This window comes from Poromitra crassiceps, assembly GCF_964638095.1.
Source record: "Poromitra crassiceps genome assembly, chromosome: 11".
NCBI lineage: Eukaryota > Metazoa > Chordata > Actinopteri > Beryciformes > Melamphaidae > Poromitra > Poromitra crassiceps.
In genome coordinates this window covers 42386289-42411753 of record NC_139643.1, presented here as the reverse complement: position 1 = coordinate 42411753, position 25465 = coordinate 42386289, and the positions used below count along the sequence as shown (strand labels likewise).

The window sequence follows — 25465 nt, the reverse complement described above, 5'->3', positions numbered from 1 at the left end:
GTAAACTGACTCGTAAACTAGATTAGATAATAAGGCTGTTATTTTCTATGTGCCATAATTAGATAATGCTTATCTGATGCCATGACACTAGCCCCACCAGAGTTGAGGGCACATGTGACTTATAACTTTATTCTATTATTACTATGTAATTGCTATTGTTGGTGATATTAGCAATTATGTATTTACACGTGAACAATTTTTGGTTTTTAGCTCTTAACAATACAACAATAAAGCTCTCATAGGTTATTTTGCACAGTCCACTACAATAGACATAATATTTTCATACTGCTAAGCTGAACTAGGGAGGAATTTGCTTCTGGTTTAAAGGTTATAAATGGTGTGTCTCATAAGCCGACAATCAAACACAATATGGACACCAAGCGATGAATGTGATGATACTTTTATTTTTTATTATGACATTATTATTGTGATGCTGCTCCTCAGACAAAGTCTGATTGAGGAATACTAAGGGCTCCTATATGAAAATTCATTTTTATGTCCCTGTGTTTGTTCACACAAGCCTGTATTGTATTGCTGGCACAACTTTCCTTTTTTCATTTTCATTGTATAAAAAAAAGAAAAAAGGCAAGCAGACAGACTTAACCCATTGATACCTGATGCAGCATTTGTGTATGTATCCCTTTAACCGGTTCCGACCGGTTCGCGGTCTTAAAGCGATACACACACAAATGTGGGATATACACGCAAATGCTGCATCAGGTATCAATGGGTTAATGTGCACCCAAACACATTCCATGCTGTCAGTCCTCTGAAAAGCTGTACAATTATTTTCATGCTAAATATTTTCACAGCTCATTGGTTGAAAGGGCCCCGAACTGTCTGAATTTAGCAATAATCTTTTTAAAGTTAAAAGCAAAAAAAAAGTGATCGTCGTCCTACCAATAAGATCTTCAGCCAAGTATTGGGAATTGCTCTTCAATTCCAATGTTAAAGATCTATTTTGTGAATATATTTCAAGATTTTTTGAGAGCACTAAACTGAAAGTGTAATTGAATTATAAGTTAGCCCCTATTCCAATGTAAGGTTCAGTCAGAATATCAACATTCCCAGGCCTGTGTTACAATGTTCAACCTGCCTTGTACCTCCCGCTGCCTCTGATGTGATAGAAGTGTCAGTAGACACCCGACACCAATGACTAGTAGAGCTTCAGCTTTGTAACACCTTCTTTGTTAGTGTCCATCTTCGGATGGCCTAATAGTTTAGTGATCAACCTATCGCTCCTGTCATATGAAACTCTTCTTAATCCAACTTGAGTATTTTTCCATTTTCTTACTTGAATTGAACGTTTACATGCTCCTCGGTGAGCTGAGCAAGTTTCATGACTTATGGAATCTGCTCAGTATCCATTGTAGTTCTTAAAAAAAAAAGGGGCAAAAAAGCATGGTAATCCGTCAGAAGAGTTGTTTTTCCTCAATTCCTGAAGAGAAAATGTGAATATACATGGCTTTTTCAACCAACAGCCAGCAGTGACATGTTTGAAGCATCCCTGCTCTCAAAGCCCAGCTTTTGCAGCAGACCTGCTGGGCTGCAGTAAAACTTGGTGGTTTGGTGACGGTTTCGGGCCTCTGCGGCCTCCACGCGGTGCGACTCACATCGATGTTCCGTTAACAAGAAGCGGGAAATAACGGAAATTCTGCCAAGTTTCATGCAAAAAATAAATATGTGAAGTTGACCATCATGAGCAGCCACCATGGACACACTTATTGTTTAAGCCTCAAATTGAGATTTTGAAAACTTGATATTGTGGAGAGAGAGAGAGAAAATAGAGCAGTTTTACACGAAAGGCTTTGGTTCTTCCTAGGCAGGCTCTATTTAACTTAGATATAGTTATGCAACAACTGATTCCTGAGGGAAGTATATTTAATAGACACCCACACAAGACTTGGATCTGGGATGTAACTGCACATTTGAACTGTTGGTACTTGGTCAAAGTACAGCGTGATTAACTTAATTATGGGTCGAGTTTAGTGCTATGAAGTGGAATACTTCCCCACCTGTATCAAGTGCATTACACATATACTGTATTTTGTAATACAGAGAATTTTACAGACAGTGTATGAATATTGATATTTATCGCTGTACGATGCTTGTTCAGTGTTATTTATGAGAGAGAATAAAATCTGTCAGACTTTCTTAAGAAATCTTGGTTCTGATTTTTCTGTTTTGGATTGGAGACGTCTAACTCGCCTTATACACTTGTACTTCAAACTCACATTATTAGCACAGTGTCAAGTTAAATGCCAGCTGAATAGAATGCTACCATTGAACCTGATCTGATGGTAGAAGCTGTGTTGTAGGCTATCTAGCCCACTCAGTTAATGATTGGCCGTTCAAGAGACATGATGTAATGCTGTGTCCCTCGCTCACAAAACTTTATTTTGGCAGCCACGTTATTACCACATGGAAAGAGCAGCGCAAGGTGACTTTTATCAATGAGAAACTGTCTTGACTTTTGACCAGATGCTTCCACGAGAAATGAGTTGTGAAATGCAGTTATCACAAACGTGGCTGAGTCATCATGAACATAATGGTTTACACTTTTTTTGTGTGTGTGTGGTCAAAATATTTGTGTGGGAGCAACACATTCAACCCGCCCCCACCAAACCCCATTTTTTAAACTCACCCCTCCCCCCATCTAATAACCTTGTCCCATGAAATGGCCATTTTGAAAGTAATAAAAAAATGCTAAATGTTCTCAGCTGGACGCTTATCTTTCAAGTCTCATGATAAGTGACAGTCCTCGCAAGGAGGACTGTCACGGCCTGTCCGTATTCCAAATACGGAGGAGCAAGAAGCAGCAGCAGCAGCAGCACTTGCACGGCCAGAAATAACGCTGGCTTCTGGGGCAGTTTGTCACAGTGATTTTGAACTGAAGTCGTGATGGATGTGATGGCGGTGATGTAGCGGCGCGCTGCAGCGGAGCAGCCCTGCCACCACTTATGCCTGCCCTCGCCCTTGACAAGCTATCTGTACAGGGTGGGGCTGGGTGAGGAGAGAGAGAGAGAGGAGGGCTGCTGGATGGTGTCTGACACTCATGGTTCAAATTGACTCTCGTGCTTGTGAATAACTCTCTACCCATGATGCAACCCTGACTGTCTGACACACACACACACACACACACACACACACACACACACACACACACACACACACACACACACACACACACACACACACACACACACACACACACACACACACACACACACACAAGTGCCCCACAGCCCCTCTGCTCACACTCCAACCCGGAAAGAGCCCAGCCACAGTCTATCAATCAAACGTGAACAGACCAGACTCCTCTTCTGTGTCATTGCTCCATCTGACCAGGAGCTGCAGCACAGATGCTCTTCACACAACCCGCTGCTCTCCTCCAGGCTTAGGTCAGATTTGTGTCCGATCCATCATCCTCCAACCCTGCCTTAAGGACAAACTTCATCCCACAGCAAGCCTCCCCATCAGCCGTAGACATGTACAAAAACCAAGAACATTCATTTTGACGGGCCTCGAATGAGAGCCCTTAGCTAGCAAAGGCTATGCTTTTGGAGGAAAGCTCCAAAATGACCTCTGGTAAGGACCTTGGTGCTTCAAAATACTTCTCGAAGTTTACAATTTCAAAAGGGAAAAATGGAGTGAGGGAGAAGATCTTGGCATACACACCCATCCAGAGGCGTGTGGTGTGGATGTTTATGGATTTGTGGAGAAGGGAAAAGTTGATTTTCCTCTGGCAGAGGGTCCTCACTTGAGGCTCATCACATGACCACTTTCTTGGCCCGGATAGCCGTTGCCTCCATCTGTACCCTGTGAGACCCGCTGCTCCTCTCCGTCTCTGGATGCTGTAGTGAGCAGAGCAAAGTAGGGCACCTCTGGAGGACCATTTGTAAACACGGGGAGCGGTTTAACCCAGATTCTTGAATATGTCGAGCTGTTCATCAGCACCGATAGCTGTTGTTGTGAGGTGTTGTGGGTGGCGGTAATACCTTCTCCTTGGCAGTTGCTCACATGGTATTTTACTCCATGTGATGATCCCAGGCATGGATTGAGTTGGTGCTATAAAGGTCACCTTTATTTCTATTGTATCCCCTTTCAGAATAGATTGGCTCAGTCGGTGCCAAGGTGGTTTAGAAGTCAACCCGCAGGTGTGAAACCACCTATCTGGACTGACTGAACAAAAGCTGGATTCATACAGGTAAACACAAATGCAGGATTTTCCCAACAGGATCAGATTTTCAATTTCCTTGCTGCTCGGACCAGAGGTTTCTTGCGCGGTTAAACAAGAAGAAACTAGATGGAATTGGATTTCCCCTTTTAAAATGAGTTGAAATGAGATCATCTGGGCCTGTGTAAATCCACCTCAGAACACAGCTCACTCAAAAGGTCTATGCCCCCCCGCCCCCGCCCCCTCCCCCAATCCCACTACTTCCTAGGCTAATGTACTAATGTAAATTCATAGATGTGAGTCTTGTTAATGTTTAATCTAGCAATCAGGGGCAGGGACCAGGGACGAGTGAGTGGTGACGTGCGCTCCCGGGGAACAGTCACACCTGTGTCCTCTGCTAAGGGCAGCTCTTCTTTAGTCTGAGTAACTGTTGTAAAAACGCTGCTGTCTGCTCGCTGAGCAAACACCCAAACAGCCTATCTCTCTCTCTCAGCTCTGAAGGTTGCGTCACAGAAGGGAGCGGGAGACATCTCACCAGTGTGTTGGCAGGGAATATGAACTGGAGGCTATAGTCCAGATTATGCTGATAGAATGAATGAATGAATGGTTTATTTTCGGTCATAGGTTATAATGAACCACAAACAAAGTGTGACAATTTGTGTGAATATACAGCAAGAGAACATCATCATACATGTACATATCAAACCATTAAACACAAATACAATTTATACAATCAATGACCGAAAAAAGGAATAGGCTGAAGCCAAGGCTTATTTTTTTGCCTATCCTGTATAATCCATTAGAAAAACCCAGAATATCTGCAGCAAAATAAAGAATAGAAAGAAAGACAGAATTTACCTTAAGTTATAATCCTGAATTATTTTACTTTTTAAGGCTTTTTTAAACCTCAACAATGATGTACACAATTTCAAATCATCACAAAGGCTATTCCATAGTTTAACTCCCAAAACTGAAACACATCGAGATTTGACATTAATTCTTGCTTTGCCTGTTTTAAAAATGCATAACCCTCTTAAATTATAATTTCCTTCTCTTAATTTAAAAAAAATGTTGAATACAAACTGGAAGGCTTTTTCTCCTAACACGGAAAACAATTTCTAAAGTTTTTATATACACAATAGCTACGAATTTATAGACATTTCGTAAAATGCTTATAAAAATAGTATTACTTCGTCGAACCAAACGGTTCAGCTATATTTAGAATCGGGAGAGACGATAGAACATTTCACTCGGACCAAAACTAAAAAAAAATACATTGTACAAATATTTTCTTTAAGTCTGCAATTCTTTTACGTTTTGGTCCGAGTGAAATGTTATGCGGTCTCTCCTGTTTCTAAATATATCTGATCCGTTTGGTTTGACCAAGTAAAACTATTTTTATAAGCATTTTACGAAATGTCTATGATAAAATAAATGGCGGATGAAAATCTTTGGTACAGTGCTGAAGCAGGAAGTGATGTTCCACTTTGGCCCTCTATACATGAGAGAGAGAGAGGTATGGTGGGCAGCAGGGTGGCATAGTGATTAGACCACTGACATTTAACTGGAAGGACAACGTGAGCCCAAGTTCAGGTGTTTATGATAGAAATCATCCTTATTGTCCTCTGTTGAACTTTGACCTCCCCTTATGGGTGGGGGGGGGGGGGGGGTGGCAAAGGAAGAATTTTGAAAATACACATGGTGCATTTTTGATGGCACATTCATGTGTCATGACGGTGAGCTAACCTGAGCCACGAGCAGGTTCCTCAGCATCGTAGTGGTAGGGTAAGGGACTACCTCACTCTTCAGGAGTGTGACTCGCGACTTCTTCAGCAGCATCCCAGTGAAGTAACCCATGTCAAAACCTGATCAGTATGGTATGAGGAAACAGACGAGGGTCGGGGTGGGGAGTTCCACAGAAAAGAAAGTAGTTCAAACTGCACAAGAAATCATAACTGAGCACTACATCTAGTTGACTGCGTACATAATTGTATTTATTACAAAATTGACTGTCTACTGCATGTTGTGTGTGTATTGCCCATTAGATTGTATTCTATCCTAGTGATTTTAGGGACATGGACATTGCCCTGTCTTACTCTTTGTATACTGTTCTTACAGCTCTGAACTGTAAAGAAATATCTTCAACATTGAGAAGGGTCATGTTTTTATATACACAATAGCTACGAATTTTAAGGTGCAGGACCTTATGAATAGTGGATTGGTCGATTCGAGGTAACCAACTTTATTTATTATTCTAATAGCTCTTTTTTTTAGTTTAATAATAGGATCTATATTTGTTTTATATACATTACCCCAGACCTCAACACAGTATGACATATATGGCACTATAAGTGAAAAATACAATATATGCAAACATTTCTTATTCAGCAGATCCCTAGTTTTGTACAGAATACCAACAGATTTAGCTAGTTTACTTTTAATATATTCTATATGTGGCTTCCAACAGAGTTTATGATCTATAATTACACCCAAGAATTTAGTTTCATATACTCGTTCAATTTCAGCTCTATTTAGATTCAACTTAATTTCACAATCAACCATAACACCACCAAACACCATAAATTTTGTTTTGTTTTCATTTAGTGACAACTTATTCCTATCAAACCATTTCTTTAACATGATCAATTCCCTTTCTACTGTTAACAATAATTCCTTCATGTCCTCCCCTGTAGAAGCTTTATAGCTGTTAGATAATGTATCAGGCTGATTGATGTAGTAATAGCACCCTTGCTTAAAATTTAGGTAGACAGGACATGGGACACTACAAAAGGGAAGAATAAAAATACAGCAGGCCTTCAATTAAAAAATTTGTGGTTTACATCCAACTGTTCAAAAAAGTTAAATTGCCTGTAAATGCATTAACATCTTTAACCTGACATTATATTTGGGGTCTTATTTGTGTTGAAACATGAAGAATTTGCTGGTCTGAATGTTACCTGTCAGTCATAATTTATGAATAGCAATAGCTAAAATTACAGTGAGCTATTGATTTCACACATCCATAATAGCAGCTCGAGTTTTGAGTCACTCGGGTTCTGCAGTTTCCATGCATAATGAATATTCTCTGAGATTAGAGAAAATGTCTCATGAAGCCAAATCCTCTAACTTCTGCAAATATCCAGGACTGTCATCACAAAATGTCAATCACTTTTTACAGTGCGAACTTCAACTCTGTAATGCTCTCTAGTGGTCAGGTGCCGACACTACATTTCACTTTACTGGGACGCGTGATTTCTAACCCCACATAGGATAAGCAATAACCACGCCCTGTGGCGCCGGGATTGGCCAGGAGCATTGAAGCTTGGGACTAAAGCACCTGGGTTTTTCATCTTTTAAAATAAAGATGTTTAAAAAACTATTGCTTGTTACATTTTCAGTGCTGTACCTTTTCTCTGGGTAAGAATTGAGCTTGAAATTAACGATATGATACATTATATTATATGAGCTATGAACGTGAACACAACACCGTTTATATTATTGCATGTTTTTGTAGATTGTGTACATTGTGTAGATTACAATTATTATACTTATTATTATTATTATTACTATTACTATTACTATTACTTATCCTATGTGGGGTTAGAAATCACGCTACTGGGACAGTAGTCTCGCTGGCCAGCCTCCCCTCAGCGAGACTACTGGGACAGTGTCCCCCTTTTCTGTCTGAGGTTTTCATACAGTACGCTATAGTTGATATATATATATATATATATATATATATATATATATATAGAGAGAGAGAGAGAGAGAGAGAGAGAGTATATAGGCCCTACTGCAGAGGTTTTCAAAGTGGGAGGTGGGCCTCCCTTGGGGGGCTCCAAATAGTTTATATAGCTTATAGTATAGGCTGTGTGCATAGTAAATCAGTATGCTGGTTGGATATTTTTGACCCAAACCTGCCTAACCTGAACTTGCCAAAAACCTATCTCTTTCAGTATTCTTTCAAACTCATGATTTAATCACAAACTAGATTTTATTTTGCCCAAGTTCTACATTATTACTAGACATTTTTGTCAGCACTCATAAAATTGTATTCATAATTAAATCACCTTGATCTGTGCCTACACAGCAGAGAAGGTACAGTAGATTCCCCAGTGATCACTCGTGTAGCGGCCGCAGTCCAGCCTCTCCAGTCCCAACAAGGCCATGTTGTCAGGGGCCAGGCGTGGGACCCCCTCCCTGGTAGCTGGACGGAAGTAAATCCGGTCGAAGCGACATCGAGCGCGGAAGGAAACATCCTTGTTGTCATTGTACTTGGTGTCCCACGTGTAGCAGCAGTGCTCCCGCTTGCCCAGCCTCTCCCACACATCACCGACATTGCTGGGCAGACCCACCTTGGCCACCTGTGATGGAACCAATATTAACAAAGAGATGAGCTGTGAATTAATATTTGGGAACTAATTAATTAATCAATTAATCAATCAATTAATAATTTGATTAATAACTAAAAACAACAATGTTGTTCTTCCACGCATGTGTGTTTGGACTAATCATGTCAAGTCTCAAGTCTTTGCAAACACTTGAGACTTGACTTGGGCTCTAGCTCAAAGACTTGAGACTTGACTTGGACATGCAAAAGATGACTTGTGAGCATCTCTGGCTCCAGGTGACCAGCTGGTCTGTGACTGACCCTGGACACTGACCTCCCTTTAGAGAGCGGCAAACAAATAAAGAAATCTCCTTTTTGATCAGTAGAATATTACAAAAACCTCCAAACACACCTGAGAGGAGAGACATAGAAAGCAACTGTATTTTGCTAATAGATCTAATATGAAACAAGACAAAGGGCAAAACCTCAGTGTCTCTCAGGTTGGTGTCCCCCCCAAACACGACCGTGATGTCATCAGGTGCCTCTGTCATCCTCTGCATCACCAGTTGCAGCTGCTTCATCCGCTCTCCTGCACTGCTCCTACAGCTCTCAAAGTGGGACGTCATCAGACAGAGAACTTGGCCTTTGAATTGTACCTGAATTTCAAAGAGGAAAATGCATACACAGATTCAAGTGGACAGAATTTAATGAACTCAAGAGGTGAATAGAGAGGCAAAGTGACCGCCTACTTCCTGCTTCAGCACTGTACCAGAGATTTTCATCCGCCATTTATTTTCCTATAGACATTTCGTAAAATGCTTATAAAAATAGTATTACTTCGTCGAACCAAACGGTTCAGCTATATTTAGAATCGGGAGAGACGATAGAACATTTCACTCGGACCAAAACTAAAAAAAAAGACATCGTACAAATATTTTCTTTAAGTCTGCAATTCTTTTACGTTTTGGTCCGAGTGAAATGTTATGCGGTCTCTCCTGTTTCTAAATATATCTGATCCGTTTGGTTTGACCAAGTAAAACTATTTTTATAAGCATTTTACGAAATGTCTATGGGAAAATAAATGGCGGATGAAAATCTTTGGTACAGTGCTGAAGCAGGAAGTGATGTTCCACTTTGGCTCTCTATACATGAGAGAGAGAGAGGTATGGTGGGCAGCGGGGTGGCATAGTGATTAGACCACTGACATTTAACTGGAAGGACAACGTGAGCCCAAGTTCAGGTGTTTATGATAGAAATCATCCTTATTGTCCTCTGTTGAACTTTGACCTCCCCTTATGGGTGGGGGGGGGGCAAACAAAGGAAGAATTTTGAAAATACACATGGTGCATTTTTGATGGCACATTCATGTGTCATGACGGTGAGCTAACCTGAGCCACGAGCAGGTTCCTCAGCATCGTAGTGGTAGGGTAAGGGACTACCTCACTCTTCAGGAGTGTGACTCGCGACTTCTTCAGCAGCATCCCAGTGAAGTAACCCATGTCAAAACCTGATCAGTATGGTATGAGGAAACAGATGAGGGTCGGGGTGGGGAGTTCCACAGAAAAGAAAGTAGTTCAAACTGCACAAGAAATCATAACTGAGAAGCACTACATCTAGTTGACTGCGTACATAATTGTATTTATTACAAAATTGACTGTCTACTGCATGTTGTGTGTGTATTGCCCATTAGATTGTATTCTATCCTAGTGATTTTAGGGACATGGACATTGCCCTGTCTTACTCTTTGTATACTGTTCTTACAGCTCTGAACTGTAAAGAAATATCTTCAACATTGAGAAGGGTCATGTTCACAAGTCTTCACCTACATCACTTCCTCTGATGTACCTTGAATGAGCGTGTAGCTGACTGCACGTTTCTTCAAGAATTTGACGTAGGGCGGGATGAGCTCCTGTAGAAAGACCACGTCAGGAGCATATCTACATGTACATGGAAAAGAGAGACAGAGACTGTTCAGATAGTGTCTCCCCTTTCAGCCTTATTTCTTTGTGGGGTAGCAGGATGGCACAGTGAATAGGGAGACTATGTCCAGATTAGAAGACTTGACCCTATGTATCTCTGTAGCCCTGTAGAATAGTGGATTAGCCATTCATTCTTAAAAAAAAAAAAAAAAAAAAACTTTAACCAGAACAAAGTGATTACCTTCAGCTGACATATAGCACCATGTGATGCCAACTATAACAGTAAAAGTGTAGAAACACAGTCTTACGAGTCTAAGTAGGACCATAAGCCTCTTGCACGCTCTGGCAGGTCTTCTATGTCAAGTCCATCCACGTTCCAAGTGATCAGTGACAGTTTACTGTCTTCTTTCTCTGAGGGGTTTTCTTTGGTTTCGGCTGTGTTGCCTTTACTGGAGGAGGCGGGACTGTCCTTGGTCAAGTCTATGCTGGAGAGTTTTCAGAGACAGTAATTATGTCAGGATTGGTTATTATTGGCATAAGCCATGGGTGAATTGCATAGCACAAGAACAAACTTGGACCACCATGGCACAAACACAAGGGGTCAACAGTGGATTTACCAGTCCTCTGGAGCAGGTGCCTCAGCCTTCTTCGTCTTGGTGTTGGGGCTGGTCTCCCCCTCTGGTGACTCTTTTACATCAAATACTCTTTCCATGTCCATCTGAAAGAATGGGATCAAAGCCGTCTGAAAGACAAGCTGTGGAAAAACTATATATTTAAATTTGTTCATGAAGTAAATAGTTAGGATAGGGATAAACCTTATCATTGGACATATATAATGTATATATATTTATATATTTGTTTGCTTTTGTTAGTGTGTGCTTGTGTTGGCTTACATAAGTTGGACTTTGACACAAAGTCTCAGTTGTAATAGCAGTACCATGTAGTAGTAACAGCAGCAGCCAGTGGGGGGGGGGGGGGGCGATATAAAAACAATAATCAATAATAATATGATTAAGAATATAAAAAAATGAATACAATCATAATTATAAACAGTGATTGATTCAGAATAATCTTGACTGCTCAGCCTACAGTACCACAAGCGTTTGTCAGTTCTGAGAGAAAGGAAAACCAGGGAGACAGACTATGGGATATATCAAAATGTTCTTGAGAAGATTTAATATTTTCAGAGTAGGTAGGCTTGGTGTAGGCTTACCTTTTCGATGGAGGAGTTGAGCAGAGCTGTAGGTAAACCAGGAAATACTGCTGCAATGAAAGTCAATATTGCATGTTTTTCAATGCCTGCATTATGTAAATGAGGAATGGACAATCAATCATACCAAAGAAATGGCAAAAAGGTGTGGCAGTCACAGTTGGCAATAGCATGCGCTTCACCTTATGTAGCCGCACCCACTTGACCCAGTAATGTTATGACCTCCTGATCAAAACACCGTCTGGTTTACCTGGTCACTAGTACTGTACTGTCACAGGAAGTGTAAACACAATAGCAAGTAACTTAAGTAACATAAGGTGACAGCTACAGGAGTTTTAATACATTATTGTCCTTCCAACTCTGTAATGCCCTCTAATGGTCAGGTGTCAATACTACATTACACTTGCAGCAAGAAGATAATTATGAAGTGCTCCAGGTGCAAGGTGCTCTTGAAGTTAAATATAAACTTGAACCAAATGGAAAGCCTCTTCCTTGGCTTGCTTCAGGCACTCTCACACAGACCCGAGCCTGCGTGGCCAAAACCGCTCGGGCTTTTTGGCACCCCCCCCCCCCCACGGGTATGACGTCATCGTCACCACGTGATCGTCTACCCTACAAGATTCAGCGGCAGATGATTAAATCATATGTGGACAAACGGTTATTATGAAAGGAGCTAGACTTCGATATGCCTAGGAGGCATTTTAACTTCATCCCTGTGAGTCCCTGAAGCAAGCCAAGAGGCGTTTCATACTACATTACACTTCAGTGGGACAGTGTTTCCCTTTTCAACACTGAGGTTTCCATACAATAACATTGCCACAGCCCACATGCATTCCTGCAATCTGATACAAGCCTCCCACTACAGCTGACTATTTTGAAATGACTGTGATATCAATTCCAGAACACCAAAATCATAGAAATCTGATTCGGTCTACATTTTATTCAGGACTTTTTAAATGCAACGGAAACAAAACCTTGGACAGAAAGAGATTCCATCCAGAGACGTGATTACAGCCTAAAACAAATCAAATCATGAGATATAAATGACAGCCAACCAGCCTCAGATGAGGCCAGAGCTTAAGTTTAAGCATAAGCTTTCACAAGAAAGTGTTTAGACACTGCAGTCTGAACCCAGCACTAACAAGGCCAGCACCCAGATCACTAAAGGGCATATCGTAACCCCCCCGCCCACCCCCGACAGGGAATACATCTCTCCAGGCACAAACAGGAATGGACATACTCCCAGTCTGCAATGGGAGCCTATATTTCTTTTAACACTGTTGCCTTTGAGAATTTACATTTTTCCAATCAGACATTTTATTGAAACATAGCCTACTACACTAAATGCCACTTTATTCAATAAAGGTAAAAATGTACGGCAATGCGTCACACAATGTAAGGACATAATTTGTAACAGTAATTGTAGATCGTAACGTAGTTAAAGCTCCTGGCAAGCGCTGACAGCAAATGAGTAATATGTTGGTTGGATAATTTGGACCCAAACCTGACCCTGCCCAAAACCCACCTCTTTCAGTATTCCTTGAAATTCAGCTACGGTAATCACAATGCTTTGTCTGCTCTTTGTTTAATGTTTTGTCAGCCTTCATATTTTTTTTTATATATCATTTTTTCCTAATTTTTCTCCCCAATTGTACTCTGCCAATTCCCCCTTTTCTGCCCCGGGCGCTGCTCCTCCCTCTGCTGACCTGAGGAAAGCCGTAGACTAGCACCTGCTTCCCCGATACATGTGCAGTCGCCAGCCACTTCTTTTCACCTGACAGTGGGGAGCTTCACCGGCAGGACATAGCACGTGGGAGGATCACGCTATTCCCACCAGTTCCCCTCCGCCCCGACCGACCAGAGGAGGCGCTAGTGCAGCGAACAGGACACATACCCCTAATCCGGCTTCCCACCCACAGACACAGCCAATGGTGCCTGTATGGACCTACCCGGACGCGCGCCTTCATAAAATTAAACTAAAAATTCCATCCCCCTGCAGTTCAGCCAACTGTGAGCACTAGGTCTGAGGTTGATCTCTGTGCCTCTCTACTCAGCAGAGAAGCTACAGTAGATTCCCCAGTGATCACTAGTGTAGCGGCCACAGTCCAGCTTCTCCAGCCCCAACAAGGCCATGTGGTCAGGAGCCAGGCGCGGTACCCCCTCCCTGGTAGCCGGGCGGAAGTAGACCCGGTCGAAGCGACACCGGCAGGTGTAGGGAACAGTCTTGTTGCTGTTGGCCTTGGTGTCCCACGTGTAGCGGCAGTGTTCCTGCTTTCCCAGACGCTCCCACACGTCACACACGCTGCCGGGCAGACCCACCTTGGCCACCTGGGATGGAACCAATGGTATTAACAAAGGCAACAACAGTAAACATGTTCCCCCATGCATGATGCAGTCATTGTTTGGGCTAATCATTAAAAAAATATGTTACCCATTTCCCAATGAAGAAGTTTTGACCTGTACAGTTCTTCCTTCAGGCCAATTTGTGTGTGTGTGTGTGTGTGTGTGTGTGTGTGTGTGTGTGTGTGTGTGTGTGTGTGTGTGTGTTTGTAAACAAAACACTGTACCAAAATGTATCGTCCCTTCATTTTGTCAAAATTGGACCAGTGGTGTCTGAGTTTAACATTTTGTCCTTTAAAGGTGCTGCTGTAAGTGATGTTTTGTTAAATAGCTCTACATTCTGACAGCCATCACTGCCTGATATAGTGTTTGGTCAGTACTGTGGGTCCCTCTGCTCTGCAGTAAACAGAAAATAAAGTTGTGGAATCCTCTCTCCTGATTGGATAAAAGTGGGATGGGATCCCAGAAAACGTATTTTCTGTATACTGCAGAGCAGCGGACCCATGTTACTGAACAAACACTATATCAGCGATGGCTGTCGGAAGGTAAAGCTATTTAACACGTTATTTATTTATTTTTATTTTAATACCACTTACAGCACCTTTAATTATAGCGTCGCCATTAGGCCAATAAATGTTGTGGAGTCTACATGGTTTCGCTGTGTTTCCTCCTCCCACAGTCCAAAGACATGTAAGTCAAGTGGATCAGAGATTCTAAATTGCCCATAGGTGTGAATGTGAGTGTGAGTGATGGCTGTCTGCCTGTCTATCTGTGTTAGCTTTGTGATGGACTGGTGACCCATCTAGTGTTTCCCTGCCTCCCAATACATGCTGGGATAGGCTCCAGACCCCCGTGAACCTGAGAATATATACAGTACGTAGATACAAGAAATGAATGAATAATTTGCCCAGAGCTCAAGGGAATTGGACTGAACTCAATAGTAATAGTTCTATTATGCCAGTACACCTAAACAGTAGGGTGGAAAGATAAATGGCTAACCTCAGTGTCTCTCAGGTTGGTGTCCCCCCCAAACAAGACAGTGACGTCATCGGGTGCCTCTCTCATCCTCTGCATCACCAGACGCAGCTGCTTCATCCGCTCTTCACCATGACCCTTACAGCTCTCAAGGTGCGATGTCATCAGACAGACATTCTGGCCTTTGAAAGTCACCTGATTTTCAAAGAGAAGGACACAGACAATTGCACTGGATTCAGGTGAACTGAATGTAATGTCATGTCACATGTCATGATTTGGACGGTATATTGATATGTCATGTGTCATGACACTGTGAGCCAACCTGAGCAACGAGCAGATTCCTCATCATCTGAGTGGTAGGGTAAGGGACTATCTCACTCTTCAGCAGTTTTACTCGCGACTTCTTCAGCATCATCCCAGTGAAGTAACCCTCCTCACCACCTGATGAGTCAAGAAATATGTGGAGTCAAATAGTTCCATATATAATAGTTGTGGGAACACAGACCACTCTTTTGTAGTTGGTACAAGTGAGTGAGTGTATACTGTATGCCGTGTGTGTATTTGACCATTGGATTATATGGTATCCTGGCCTAGTTATATGGAGAAATTGACATTGCCCTGTCTTACTCTTTGTGTACTGATCTTACAGCTGAACTGTAAATACATATCTTGAACCGTGAGAGGGGTCCCAGCCATGTCGTAGGCCAAAACAAAGACCACCAGAAAGAAGCACGACATGTCACAGGAGAATGCACTGATTGCAAATTGGAAACATTTTACAAAACACAAAAAGTTAAGTGAAAATGGAGACTGTTATTCTTCACCTACATCATTACTTCTAATTGTACCTTCAATGAGCGTGTAGCTGACTGCCCGTTTCTTCAAGTACTGGACGTAGGGCGGGATGAGCTCCTGTAGAAACACCACGTCAGGAGTATATCTACATGGAAAGAAGATGGCACTGTTCAAATATGGTCTTCCATTCAGCCTTCTCTCCATCTATCATTGGTGGAGTGAAAACTGTGAAAACCCCACGATTTCTTTAACCAGATCAATTAGTGATTAGCACCATGTGATGCCAACTAGAGTAACAGCATAGAAAGTCTTACAAGACTAAATAGGAGCATAAGCCTCTTGCACGGTCTCCCAGGTTGTCTGTGTCAAGTCCATCCACGTTCCAGGTGATCAGTGACAGTTTACTATCTTCTTCTTCCTCTGAGGGCTTTTGTTTGGTTTCGGTTGTGTTGCCTTTACTAGAGGAGGCGGGACTGTCCTTGGTCAAGTCTATGCTGGAGAGGTTTCAGAGACAGTAATTACATCAGAATCGGTTATTGTTGGCATTAACCATGGCTGAATCACAATAACATAAAGTTGGACCATAGCACATACACAAAGGGATGACAGTCAACTTACCAGCCCCCTGGAGAAGCTGCCTCAATCTTCTTTCTCTTGGGTTTGGGGCTGGTTTCTCTCTCTGGTGAATCTTCTACTTCAAATACTTTCTCCATGTGAACATCGAAGAATGAGTTCAAAGCTCTCTGGAAAAACAAGCAGTGGCAAAGACATTTAATTTGTTTGGATATTGCTGCGTTTATCATGGAGCAAACAGTGAATTGTAGCTATTAGCACACATGATACGCCTTATGGTAAAGGTGTTAGCAGTTACGTTTCTTAGCACCAAAAGCTCTCATACTGTGGATAGGGAAATTATGTTTAGATGATAGCAGCTAGAACTGCTAGCATGCAGGCTGAGTCTCCAGCGTTAAGTTTGTGTACCTCCATTTCCCATTCATTTTCAGCCAGGTAGCATTGAGCCACAGCGATATCACTGCCCGTCAATGTGGCAAACTCGTCACAAAGGCGAACTCTTGTTTCTTCCAAATTAGATACGGACTGTTTGTCGGAGTTAGGAGTACTCATCTTGTCTAACGTTAGTTTCCAAAGTGCAGCAGACTAGTGTACCCGATAAAATCTTCCGGGTGGATTCGCCACTAAAGTTTTAGCTACATCGGCAAAATCAACTACAATGCGAACACATACCACTTAATGCTATCGCATATTTTCATTGCGGTGTCACTGTTAATTTAAATCACAATTTAGTCTGAATCTAATTTACAAAATACCTAACGTTATCCGCGTATCCACACGGAACCGTTGTCGTTATTCACAAAGTTGTATCCGGACGGTTTTAGGAAACGCGACAATTTCCGCTGAGAAGTAAACAACTCGCACAAGTTTGACACGGTTTGACATTGAGCGCATTTAGCATTAAACATGGTATCACTGTCTTTAAATTCCATAAAACAAATAATGAGAGCAATGGTGGACAGTCCGGGTTTCGACAGAGTCTTGAGCAAGGTAACAGCTAGCGTTAACGTTAGTCATACCCAAAATGAACGATAATTTGATCATTTTGTCTGTCTCTAATACATGTCTTCTCACGTCTTTGCAGCCAATCATGCATTCATGTCCCCTAGGAGGACAAAGTCATTTTAGTTCTTAGTCTGGTCAAGTAGAAGTATTATTATTTTGCTGTTCATTTACCTCAGTGGACTGGATACTCAGGACCTTTACTGGTGTAAAAATGTACTTTAAAAATAACAAGCAACACATTTAAAATTGAAAGTTGGACGTTGTGTTGTGATTTAAAAGATTAGATTTAAATCATCATCAGTCACGATTTTGCAGTGTCTGTTCGTCATGATTTGTGACATCATCAGTGATGTTCTAAATCAGGGAATTGTGATGTCTTTGAGCAATTGTGAACAATAATTTTGACCCTCAGGTACGATAATTCAACATTTCCCACCTGGCAACACAGTGCATTTAGCATTAAACATGGTGTCTTTGAGGCCATTTACACCTGGCATTAACATGCATTTTCTGTCATCAGATTGTAATCAGATAGTGCTTGACCACATTAGCCTGATTTCATTTACATCTGGCGTTAGCATGCATTTTGGGTGATCAGATTGCAATCTCATCACCCAAAATGGTTGTCCTCTCAATCCGCATACAGTTGCTGTATCCAGTTTGAGAGGACACATTGCATTTACACTTGTGTTCAATGTGTCCCTGACCACCTCCGGAGGTAGTTTGGCCGATCAGATTGCAATCCATTTTCAATGTGTCTTGGGGGCGTTTACACCTGTACTTTCAAGTGGTCAAGCACAATCTGATTGCAATCTGATGACAGAAAACGAATGTTAAAGACAGGTGTAAATGGCCTCTTTAAATTCTTTAAAACAACTAATGAAAAACAAAGGTGGACAGTCCGGCTTTCGATAGTCTCAAGCTAGGTAACAGCTAGCATTCATGTTACTCATTGGCATAGTAGTAAGACAGCATTGCAGTCCATTTTAAACCAACGAAAACAGTGTTTCGCACCGTCTCCATATTTTGAAGTAATGCATAATAACGGTCTTGATTGTGTTTTCCACAGGTGGACATTGTGTCGGCCAGCCCAGGTAAGGTGGTGTGTGAGCTGAAGGTGGAGGAGGAGCACACCAACCGGGGAGGGACGCTGCACGGCGGGCTGACAGCCACCCTGGTCGATGTCATCTCCACCACGGCCATCATGTACAGTGAGCGGGGAGCGCCGGGGGTCAGTGTCGACATGAACATAACGTGAGTAAACGGTCAACTCCAAACATGCCCTGATTACATCGAGCTTGCCTTTCATTCATGTGGGTGCAAGCTTTAGTAGTGATCCATCTGTCTACCCATGTAAAGGCAAACGTAAACCAGCATGGTCAAATTTCCGTTATATTAGTAGCTGTTTGGTTACAAAAGTGAAGTCTGGAAATTTGCGGAAAAATGTCAGAAGTTTTGCAGGATTTTCATGAACCTGGGGATATGTATGCCATTATGCGTGTCTGTGCGTGCTGCGCCTCAATGTCTTAATCTAGTCAGATTGAATAGTAACCTCATTGAATAGTAACCTCATTAACTGACTGGAAAATTGTGCTTCTCTTACAGGTACATGAATGCTGCCAAGATCGGAGAGGACGTACTGATCACTGCCCAGGTTCTGAAGCAAGGACGGACCTTGGCATTCGCTACTGTAGACCTCACCAGCAAGGCCACAGGGAAACTCATTGCACAAGGAAGGCACACAAAGCACCTTGGCAGCTAACGGCCCTCCCTCTGTGCCTGTAATCACAATATCATGTCATATCGTACTGGCAAAACAGGACCATCTATTATTGAGTGAAGATGTATTACAATGATTGTATATATTTTTCTGCAAAATGGATTCACTGTCTGTGTGGCAAATACCGTTTTCACTGGAAGCCATAATAACTCCATAGCTGTTGCTTAAAGGGATAGGCCAGCTTTTTGGGAGCCATTTGCCATATTGCCTCAATTAAAACTGGAAAGTACATGGCTTTATTTTCAATCTGCATGCAGTACAAACTGTGGTAGAGCCCTCTCACTGCTAATAGTTTAGCGCTACAATGGCAGTCTATGGGATTTTGGCCCAAAATGCACATTCAAACAGCATGGTGTGCCATTTAACATAATTTTGGATTATTATTTCATCACATGGTGAGTACACGAGTCACACGTTTGAATGTCAGGGTTCATACACATTTTGACCAATGGATTTCCATGACTTTTCCATGACTTCAAAACAAATTTCGATGACCAAACATTTTGTGAGGTCTCGATGTATAGTGAAAAAGTGAGTGAGTTATGACATTCTACTTTAAAATGTCACTAGCCTACACTTCACTTACTGTACTGCAGCCTTTACCAGGAAAATAAATGTATTCTGTATCACCATATTACCATATCCATCCAACATCTAAGACCGTAGTCTCATATCACAATATTGATATAAAATCGATATATTGCCCTTATATTGAGTCCCAGAATCAACCTCTCAATGATGCCATTTGCAGAAAAAACATTAGATTTCATTATCAACCACTGCTCTCAACTTCTTTGATGTAAATGCGTCTTGTGAAGTTAAATGAGCCTGAGGTCAGTTTATGAATTTTAATCACTCACTTTCACTCTTTTGCAGGAATTCAGGTTGCTTAAATGCCTTGTGGTTGATTCAAGGGATCCACTTCCACTTGACCAACCTGTTCCTGCCATACTTTTGAGCACTGACCAACTGTAGCCTATTATAACAATGAATGCTTGCTATACTGATATCACTGACACTTATTGATGATGCACAGCCATCATGTCATTTTACTACAATAATTAGATCAGTCGCATTTTGGGTGACTGAAGGGGAGTAGGCCAAAATCCCATAGTAGCGCTAAGCATGTTCTAGTTTTAATATAGGCAATATGGCAAATGGCCTAAAGTCCCAAAAAGTTGCCTATCCCTTTAATGACTTGTGATTCTCTACCGATGTGCAGTGCTATTGAGGAAATAAATGAGGAAATAATTACATACTTCTAAGGTTTCTTCTGGCTACATTGCACAGTCAAGCCTGATCAAACTATCAATGGCTCTGGTTCATGTACATGCAATAAAACGAAGGACAAGGGATATGCTTTCAACATTTGCACTGTATTGGGATATGTTCAGCAGTATTGATTTGAGAATCATTAACAGAATAAACCCAGAAGAAAAGTGATCCGCCTTAAACTCTTTCAATTGAACACATTGAATCAACAAGGAGCAAAATTATTATGTATTATGCGGTCATATTTCTTGAAAAGCGTGCTTGCAAAACCCAATCTTAACTTGATCAGCATGGAAGCAAATTATATTTTTAGTCTGCCAAATTAAAACATAAATCAGTTACTTTTTAACTTTTTGTTAGGCATGTTAAGTTTAAACATTAGTCTGTCACCATCTTACTTTCCCCACCTACCCACATCCCAAATAAAACAAAACAAAACATCAGAATTCAGTAGCTTGAATGAATAGTGCATGAACAGCTTGCATGGTGACAATAGCCTTCAGCATCTAACCAACATGTCTTCACTTGTTTAAATCACACCTTTCAAGTCACTCTGAGATTTTAGCAAAGGTCTGCCGAGCGTGTTTCAGAGGAAAGCAAATGACACCCAACAATTAAAAAAAAGTCCAGCAAAAAAAACCTAAGGCGGTTTATAAGGAGTAGAAAGAAGCAATACCTACACCAAATGATTTTTTTTGACAAATATTGTTCATCTTATCTTTGCTTATACAGGAGTTTCAACACCTATTCGCACCTGTCCTTTGTCAAAAGATTGTGTTAAGTTGTTTTAGATTTTTTTTTTACGCCCCCCCCCCCCCTTGACATTACAAACAAGCTTTAACAATCCTTTCTTATGACAACAAGGATATCAAACATGTCCATCTGAGGACCACCGTGAAGACCTGTGTATTGTTTGTTCCTGTTTTGATGCAACATAAAGAGTTCCTTCAATGACCGGTGCCGTTGACAGTGCGGCTCCAAGAGAACAACCAACCACTCAAAATCAATGTTCGTGCAGGTTCAAATGAACAAAAACGGATGGGGCAAGGAGGGAATGAAGAGGGAGAAAAGGAACAAAAAGGGGGGGAACCAATCCAACAATGGTAGAAAGAATAGGAGGAACGTTGGGGGGGTGAGGAGCAAAAAAAGGATGAGAACTGAATCAGCTTCAGCTTCAGGTCAGGGAGGGGAAAACGAACAAAAAAGGAGAGATCCAAGCACAAGTTCAATGCTATTAAATGGAAGCCGATGGAGATGAATAGATCGACTTGCTTCGGGTAGGCTTAGGTAGGAGAGTGGGGAAGAAGGGCTTTTCCCTACGTGGCTGGGTGGAGAAGGATGCCTTAATCAGGCATGTATGGGCGGAGGTGATCCTCGATGTCTCCCACACCCCAGCAGGTCAGCTGGTCCTGGGGCAAGTACAGGCAGAGGCTGCACAACTTGAAAACTGTGGCCTTGGTTTTAGGAGTCTGCAAGACAAGACGGAAAGACAAACGGAAGATGTTGGTTCAAATGGTAAGCGTTGTTTTTAGATCTCAGATTATGCTACTTATCAAGCTTAAGGAGGCGACAGTGCAACCTCTGACAACTTTTCACAACCATAATTATCAGGGGTCGTACAGCTTTTTAAGAGTACAATTCAAGCACTTTCAGAGCACTGAGAGAGATGGTCACCCTCATGATGCAGAGTGGAGCTGAACGGGAAAATGCCCGTTTCATTTCAGAGTACATGTTAAGTCAATCTAGCTCTGGTCCGGTCCACTCCGCGTCTAGTGTGAGACGCCAGGAGACAATAAATATGACAATAGGATTGTTTCATTTCAGGTACGAAATACTTTTTCACGAGTACTTTTCAAGGAGTATATTCAAATTCAAGCATATTCGTAACCTTGAAAACATGGTTAAAATTTAGCATTTTCCATACTTTCAAGACTTTGTACGAACCCTGAATGATATATTTTCAGTGCACAGACTAACCTGTAAGTGCTGTCTATCCATAAAGAGAAATACAGACTGAGTTGGGTTGTTCATGACCATTCCAGCCTTGTCCTTACGGCCCGCAGCGTGCAAGAACTGCTTCTCATAGTCTCCGTGATGAAATTCAAACTTGGCCTGCAAATCAGAGGTTTGAATCATCAGCTAAGAAGTCTAATATGTTACATCCAGATACACAAATGTAAGGAGGAAGATCAAAACTACAGCAGGTTTCAATCATTTACACCCTAAGTCATGTGACATGGTGCTATGTTCTAACCTGAACAGGCCTAAAGGGTTCGTCATCAGCCCCCTTCCATCTGGAGAACAGCAGGCAGACAATCTTCTCAATATCGTTGCGCGGCCAAAGGATGAAGTCCATCTCCTGCGTGCAACCTATCACATCCTGTGAGAGGGGGGAAAAAGATTAACACATAGGATAACGTCTTCTCCGCGAGCTCCTCCTCCCCAAATGGTTTAATGACTTACCCTGCGCATCGACTGGTATCGGGGGGCGTGCAACTGCACAACATCTTTTTGCAGGAGTTCAATGGAACTCTCAAGAGAGTAGCTGGAATCCCGCACACCTCGGAGGATGTTTTCTTCATAGTTGTTTGTCATCACTGGCACCACTTCAGCTACCTCGAAAAGTGCAGACTTCTTTTTCTGCAAGGCGAGGGGGGAAAAGCACATACAAATACTCAAGCCATCATGTTGACTGGGTCATGTCATGGGGGACATTTGGATGACATCAAAATGTGCCATCAGGAAACACTTGTCATGTGTCGTGGTATGTTTAAGATTGTATCATCTATATTATTTCATTATGTGCACAAACCTTTTCTTTGAATACAAAGGCTATATAGATCTTGAAGTCAAACTGATCAGCCAAAGATTCCCTTTTCTTCCGAAGCTGAGCTCGTAGTCGATTCCTGGTTTGATTTCTTCGTGAAGTTGGGTCCCCCATTGTTAGATTTTGATAGTAGTGTCTTCTCGTGTCCAGAATACTTTGACTATACTCTCTACTTTTTGTCTAAATATCTTTGATAGAGATGGAGCTAGCTACCCTTTGCAGAAACAATGTATCAAACAATTCTACTCTAGCTCTGAAATATCCATTAACTACCAACAGAAAAGGTCAACAAATCAAAAACGAAGCTAAGTCATTTTTACTTTTTGTAAAAGGAGAATGTGGAGGAGGGAAATATTACCAAGATAAGACTACATCTCCTTTTTCCTTATTCAGAAATTCACGTTTAAGACATAACTTTTCTCAATGAGAGCCAAACAAGCTTCTATTCAACAAGTCATCGGCACAGGGTTACAACTGAGATTTAAGAGCAACTCAAATTAGATGCGATCTTTCTTGGTAAATGTTGCTGACATCAACAGAAACGGCTGCTACTGTCAAAACCCATGCCGATAGTCTTGCTAGTGATATTGAAGACTACACAAACTAGCAAGCAGACAAATATTCTATTATTGGGGTCATTTCAAAGTCCCTCATCCATGGCTGTCGTTTTGTGTGTATTTCTCTGTAGAGACTGCGTTATGTACGTGTTACAGACGGATTGGGGGTACAGACAAACATGGCAGGTAAATGCAGATGCCAAGAGACATTGGCACCGGGTAACATCGAAGACTACTACAAAAGTAACTTGACATTTCTTTGATTTTTACTGCCATTCATTTGGCCCAAGGCCTGCGCTCCTGCTGCCACTGTCGATAGTCATGATGACGGCGTATTTTTAGCACACTAGCTAAGATGAGCTAGCAAGCTAATCTAGACAATCACTTCAACACTAACTAGTAGTGAACCAACTAAATAGCTACATCTTATCTTTTAACTGATTGGCGTAACTGAGGCCTATGTGTGGTCGGCTAGCTAGCGTACAGTCATCTTTCCACGCGTTTACATGTTCCGCTGGTTCGCTATGGCTGTCTGGGTTGTGAGAGTCGAGAGACTTGCAGGGTTGATTGACTAACTGTTTTTGCTTGTTATCAGCATTTTAGATACAATTCGCCCCAAGTCGTGTCTAACGTTAGTCAACAATCTCGTCGACGAAACCAGCCAGGGAATCAATAACCAACGACGATCGCTGTGTAGCGAAAGTAAACACACATATATTTTTTCACGTCTGAAGTTTCGAGGTGTTCGCTGCGCTTGTTTTCGTGCGTCTCTCCTTTTCTTCAGTCGTCACAACCTCCAGCTCGCCCTGCCGCATGCCATGTCAAGATAAATCGACAATCCAGCTGGAATCCTCCGTTCTATCAGTCGACGTGTGGCGCGGGGTGTCTCCTGGCGGGCCCATATTTCACAGCGTGTCGTCGAACGTTTTTCTTTTTGTTTTGTTTCTTGAAGTCTTTCGAGGAGCTAATATAATGGCACAAGCTCGTCGTTGACTGAACAACCTTCCCAAAATGGCTGCACACAGCACACTCAAACTACAAAGATGTGACGTGTGTAGACACGTGACCGCGTGGAAAAACAACAGCAACTAGTCTGGGCACCTTCCACCCCGCTTTTTGTCATGGGGGCGTAAACCCCGGACCCAGAATTAACACCGGATGGCAATGCGCCTAACAACGTCTTTGTTGCCGTTAGCTTGACGCGGTGATGTTACCTAAACTAGAGTCTGATCAAAACAAAGCTAGCGTTACATAAAACAAAACGTTTATGCAATATGGCATCTCCGCCACCACCGCCTGACACACCCCAGCGAGCACAAAACGTTTTTTCAACGTTGATTTTTAGTTGAAATCTGGGTGATATTGGGTTTGAACGTCTAAGACCTAATTTCACCCTCTTTTCAACCGGCTAAAATGCGGTTACAACGTCAACGTGTAAAAAAACACAATTTGGTTCATCATATTGTTAAAACATTTGTTGTAGCTTGGAATAGAGGCAATATTGATAGTGTGTGGATTGGCATTTGTCCATTTTATTGTGTAACTGAGCGTTGAAATCTGGTCTATACGAAAACTACATTTCAACGCATTTTATGTCACATGAAATATCATAAATATGGGACTATATAGGCTATGTGGTGCCAGCAAAAAGCTTCCAGGACACAACTATGGTTAATAGTTTAGCGCAATACTATAAAATAATGAA

At 41.9% G+C, this 25465-nt stretch overlaps 4 protein-coding genes across 4 annotated transcripts; 1 reads left to right on the top strand and 3 right to left on the bottom strand.

Moving 5' to 3' along the window:
- Positions 1–8259: 8259 nt before the first annotated feature.
- LOC310785029 (tyrosyl-DNA phosphodiesterase 2-like) lies at positions 8260–11138 on the bottom strand (the record flags this gene model as incomplete). Its single annotated transcript, XM_083646029.1, has 6 exons — positions 8260–8541; positions 8993–9163; positions 9896–10014; positions 10353–10444; positions 10735–10911; positions 11044–11138. 6 exons carry the CDS (start codon positions 11136–11138, stop codon positions 8260–8262), a joined length of 936 nt encoding a protein of 311 aa, XP_083502155.1.
- Positions 11139–12842: 1704 nt separating this feature from the next.
- tdp2b (tyrosyl-DNA phosphodiesterase 2b) lies at positions 12843–16831 on the bottom strand. Its single transcript, XM_083646378.1, has 7 exons — positions 16728–16831; positions 16365–16489; positions 16061–16240; positions 15800–15891; positions 15274–15392; positions 14976–15146; positions 12843–13964 (listed from the first exon to the last, which is right to left on the bottom strand). The coding sequence occupies exons 1-7, from the start codon at positions 16731–16733 to the stop codon at positions 13683–13685; spliced, it is 975 nt and encodes a 324-aa protein (XP_083502504.1). The 5' UTR covers positions 16734–16831; the 3' UTR covers positions 12843–13682.
- A 343-nt stretch (positions 16832–17174) lies between these two features.
- acot13 (acyl-CoA thioesterase 13) lies at positions 17175–19120 on the top strand. Its single transcript, XM_083646714.1, has 3 exons — positions 17175–17309; positions 18394–18578; positions 18930–19120. Exons 1-3 carry the CDS (start codon positions 17226–17228, stop codon positions 19084–19086), a joined length of 426 nt encoding a protein of 141 aa, XP_083502840.1. The 5' UTR covers positions 17175–17225; the 3' UTR covers positions 19087–19120.
- An 81-nt stretch (positions 19121–19201) lies between these two features.
- On the bottom strand, positions 19202–24770 carry cUnh6orf62 (chromosome Un C6orf62 homolog). Its single transcript, XM_083646713.1, has 5 exons — positions 23189–24770; positions 22840–23016; positions 22631–22756; positions 22354–22488; positions 19202–21845 (listed from the first exon to the last, which is right to left on the bottom strand). Exons 1-5 carry the CDS (start codon positions 23315–23317, stop codon positions 21720–21722), a joined length of 693 nt encoding a protein of 230 aa, XP_083502839.1. The 5' UTR covers positions 23318–24770; the 3' UTR covers positions 19202–21719.
- Positions 24771–25465: the final 695 nt, after the last annotated feature.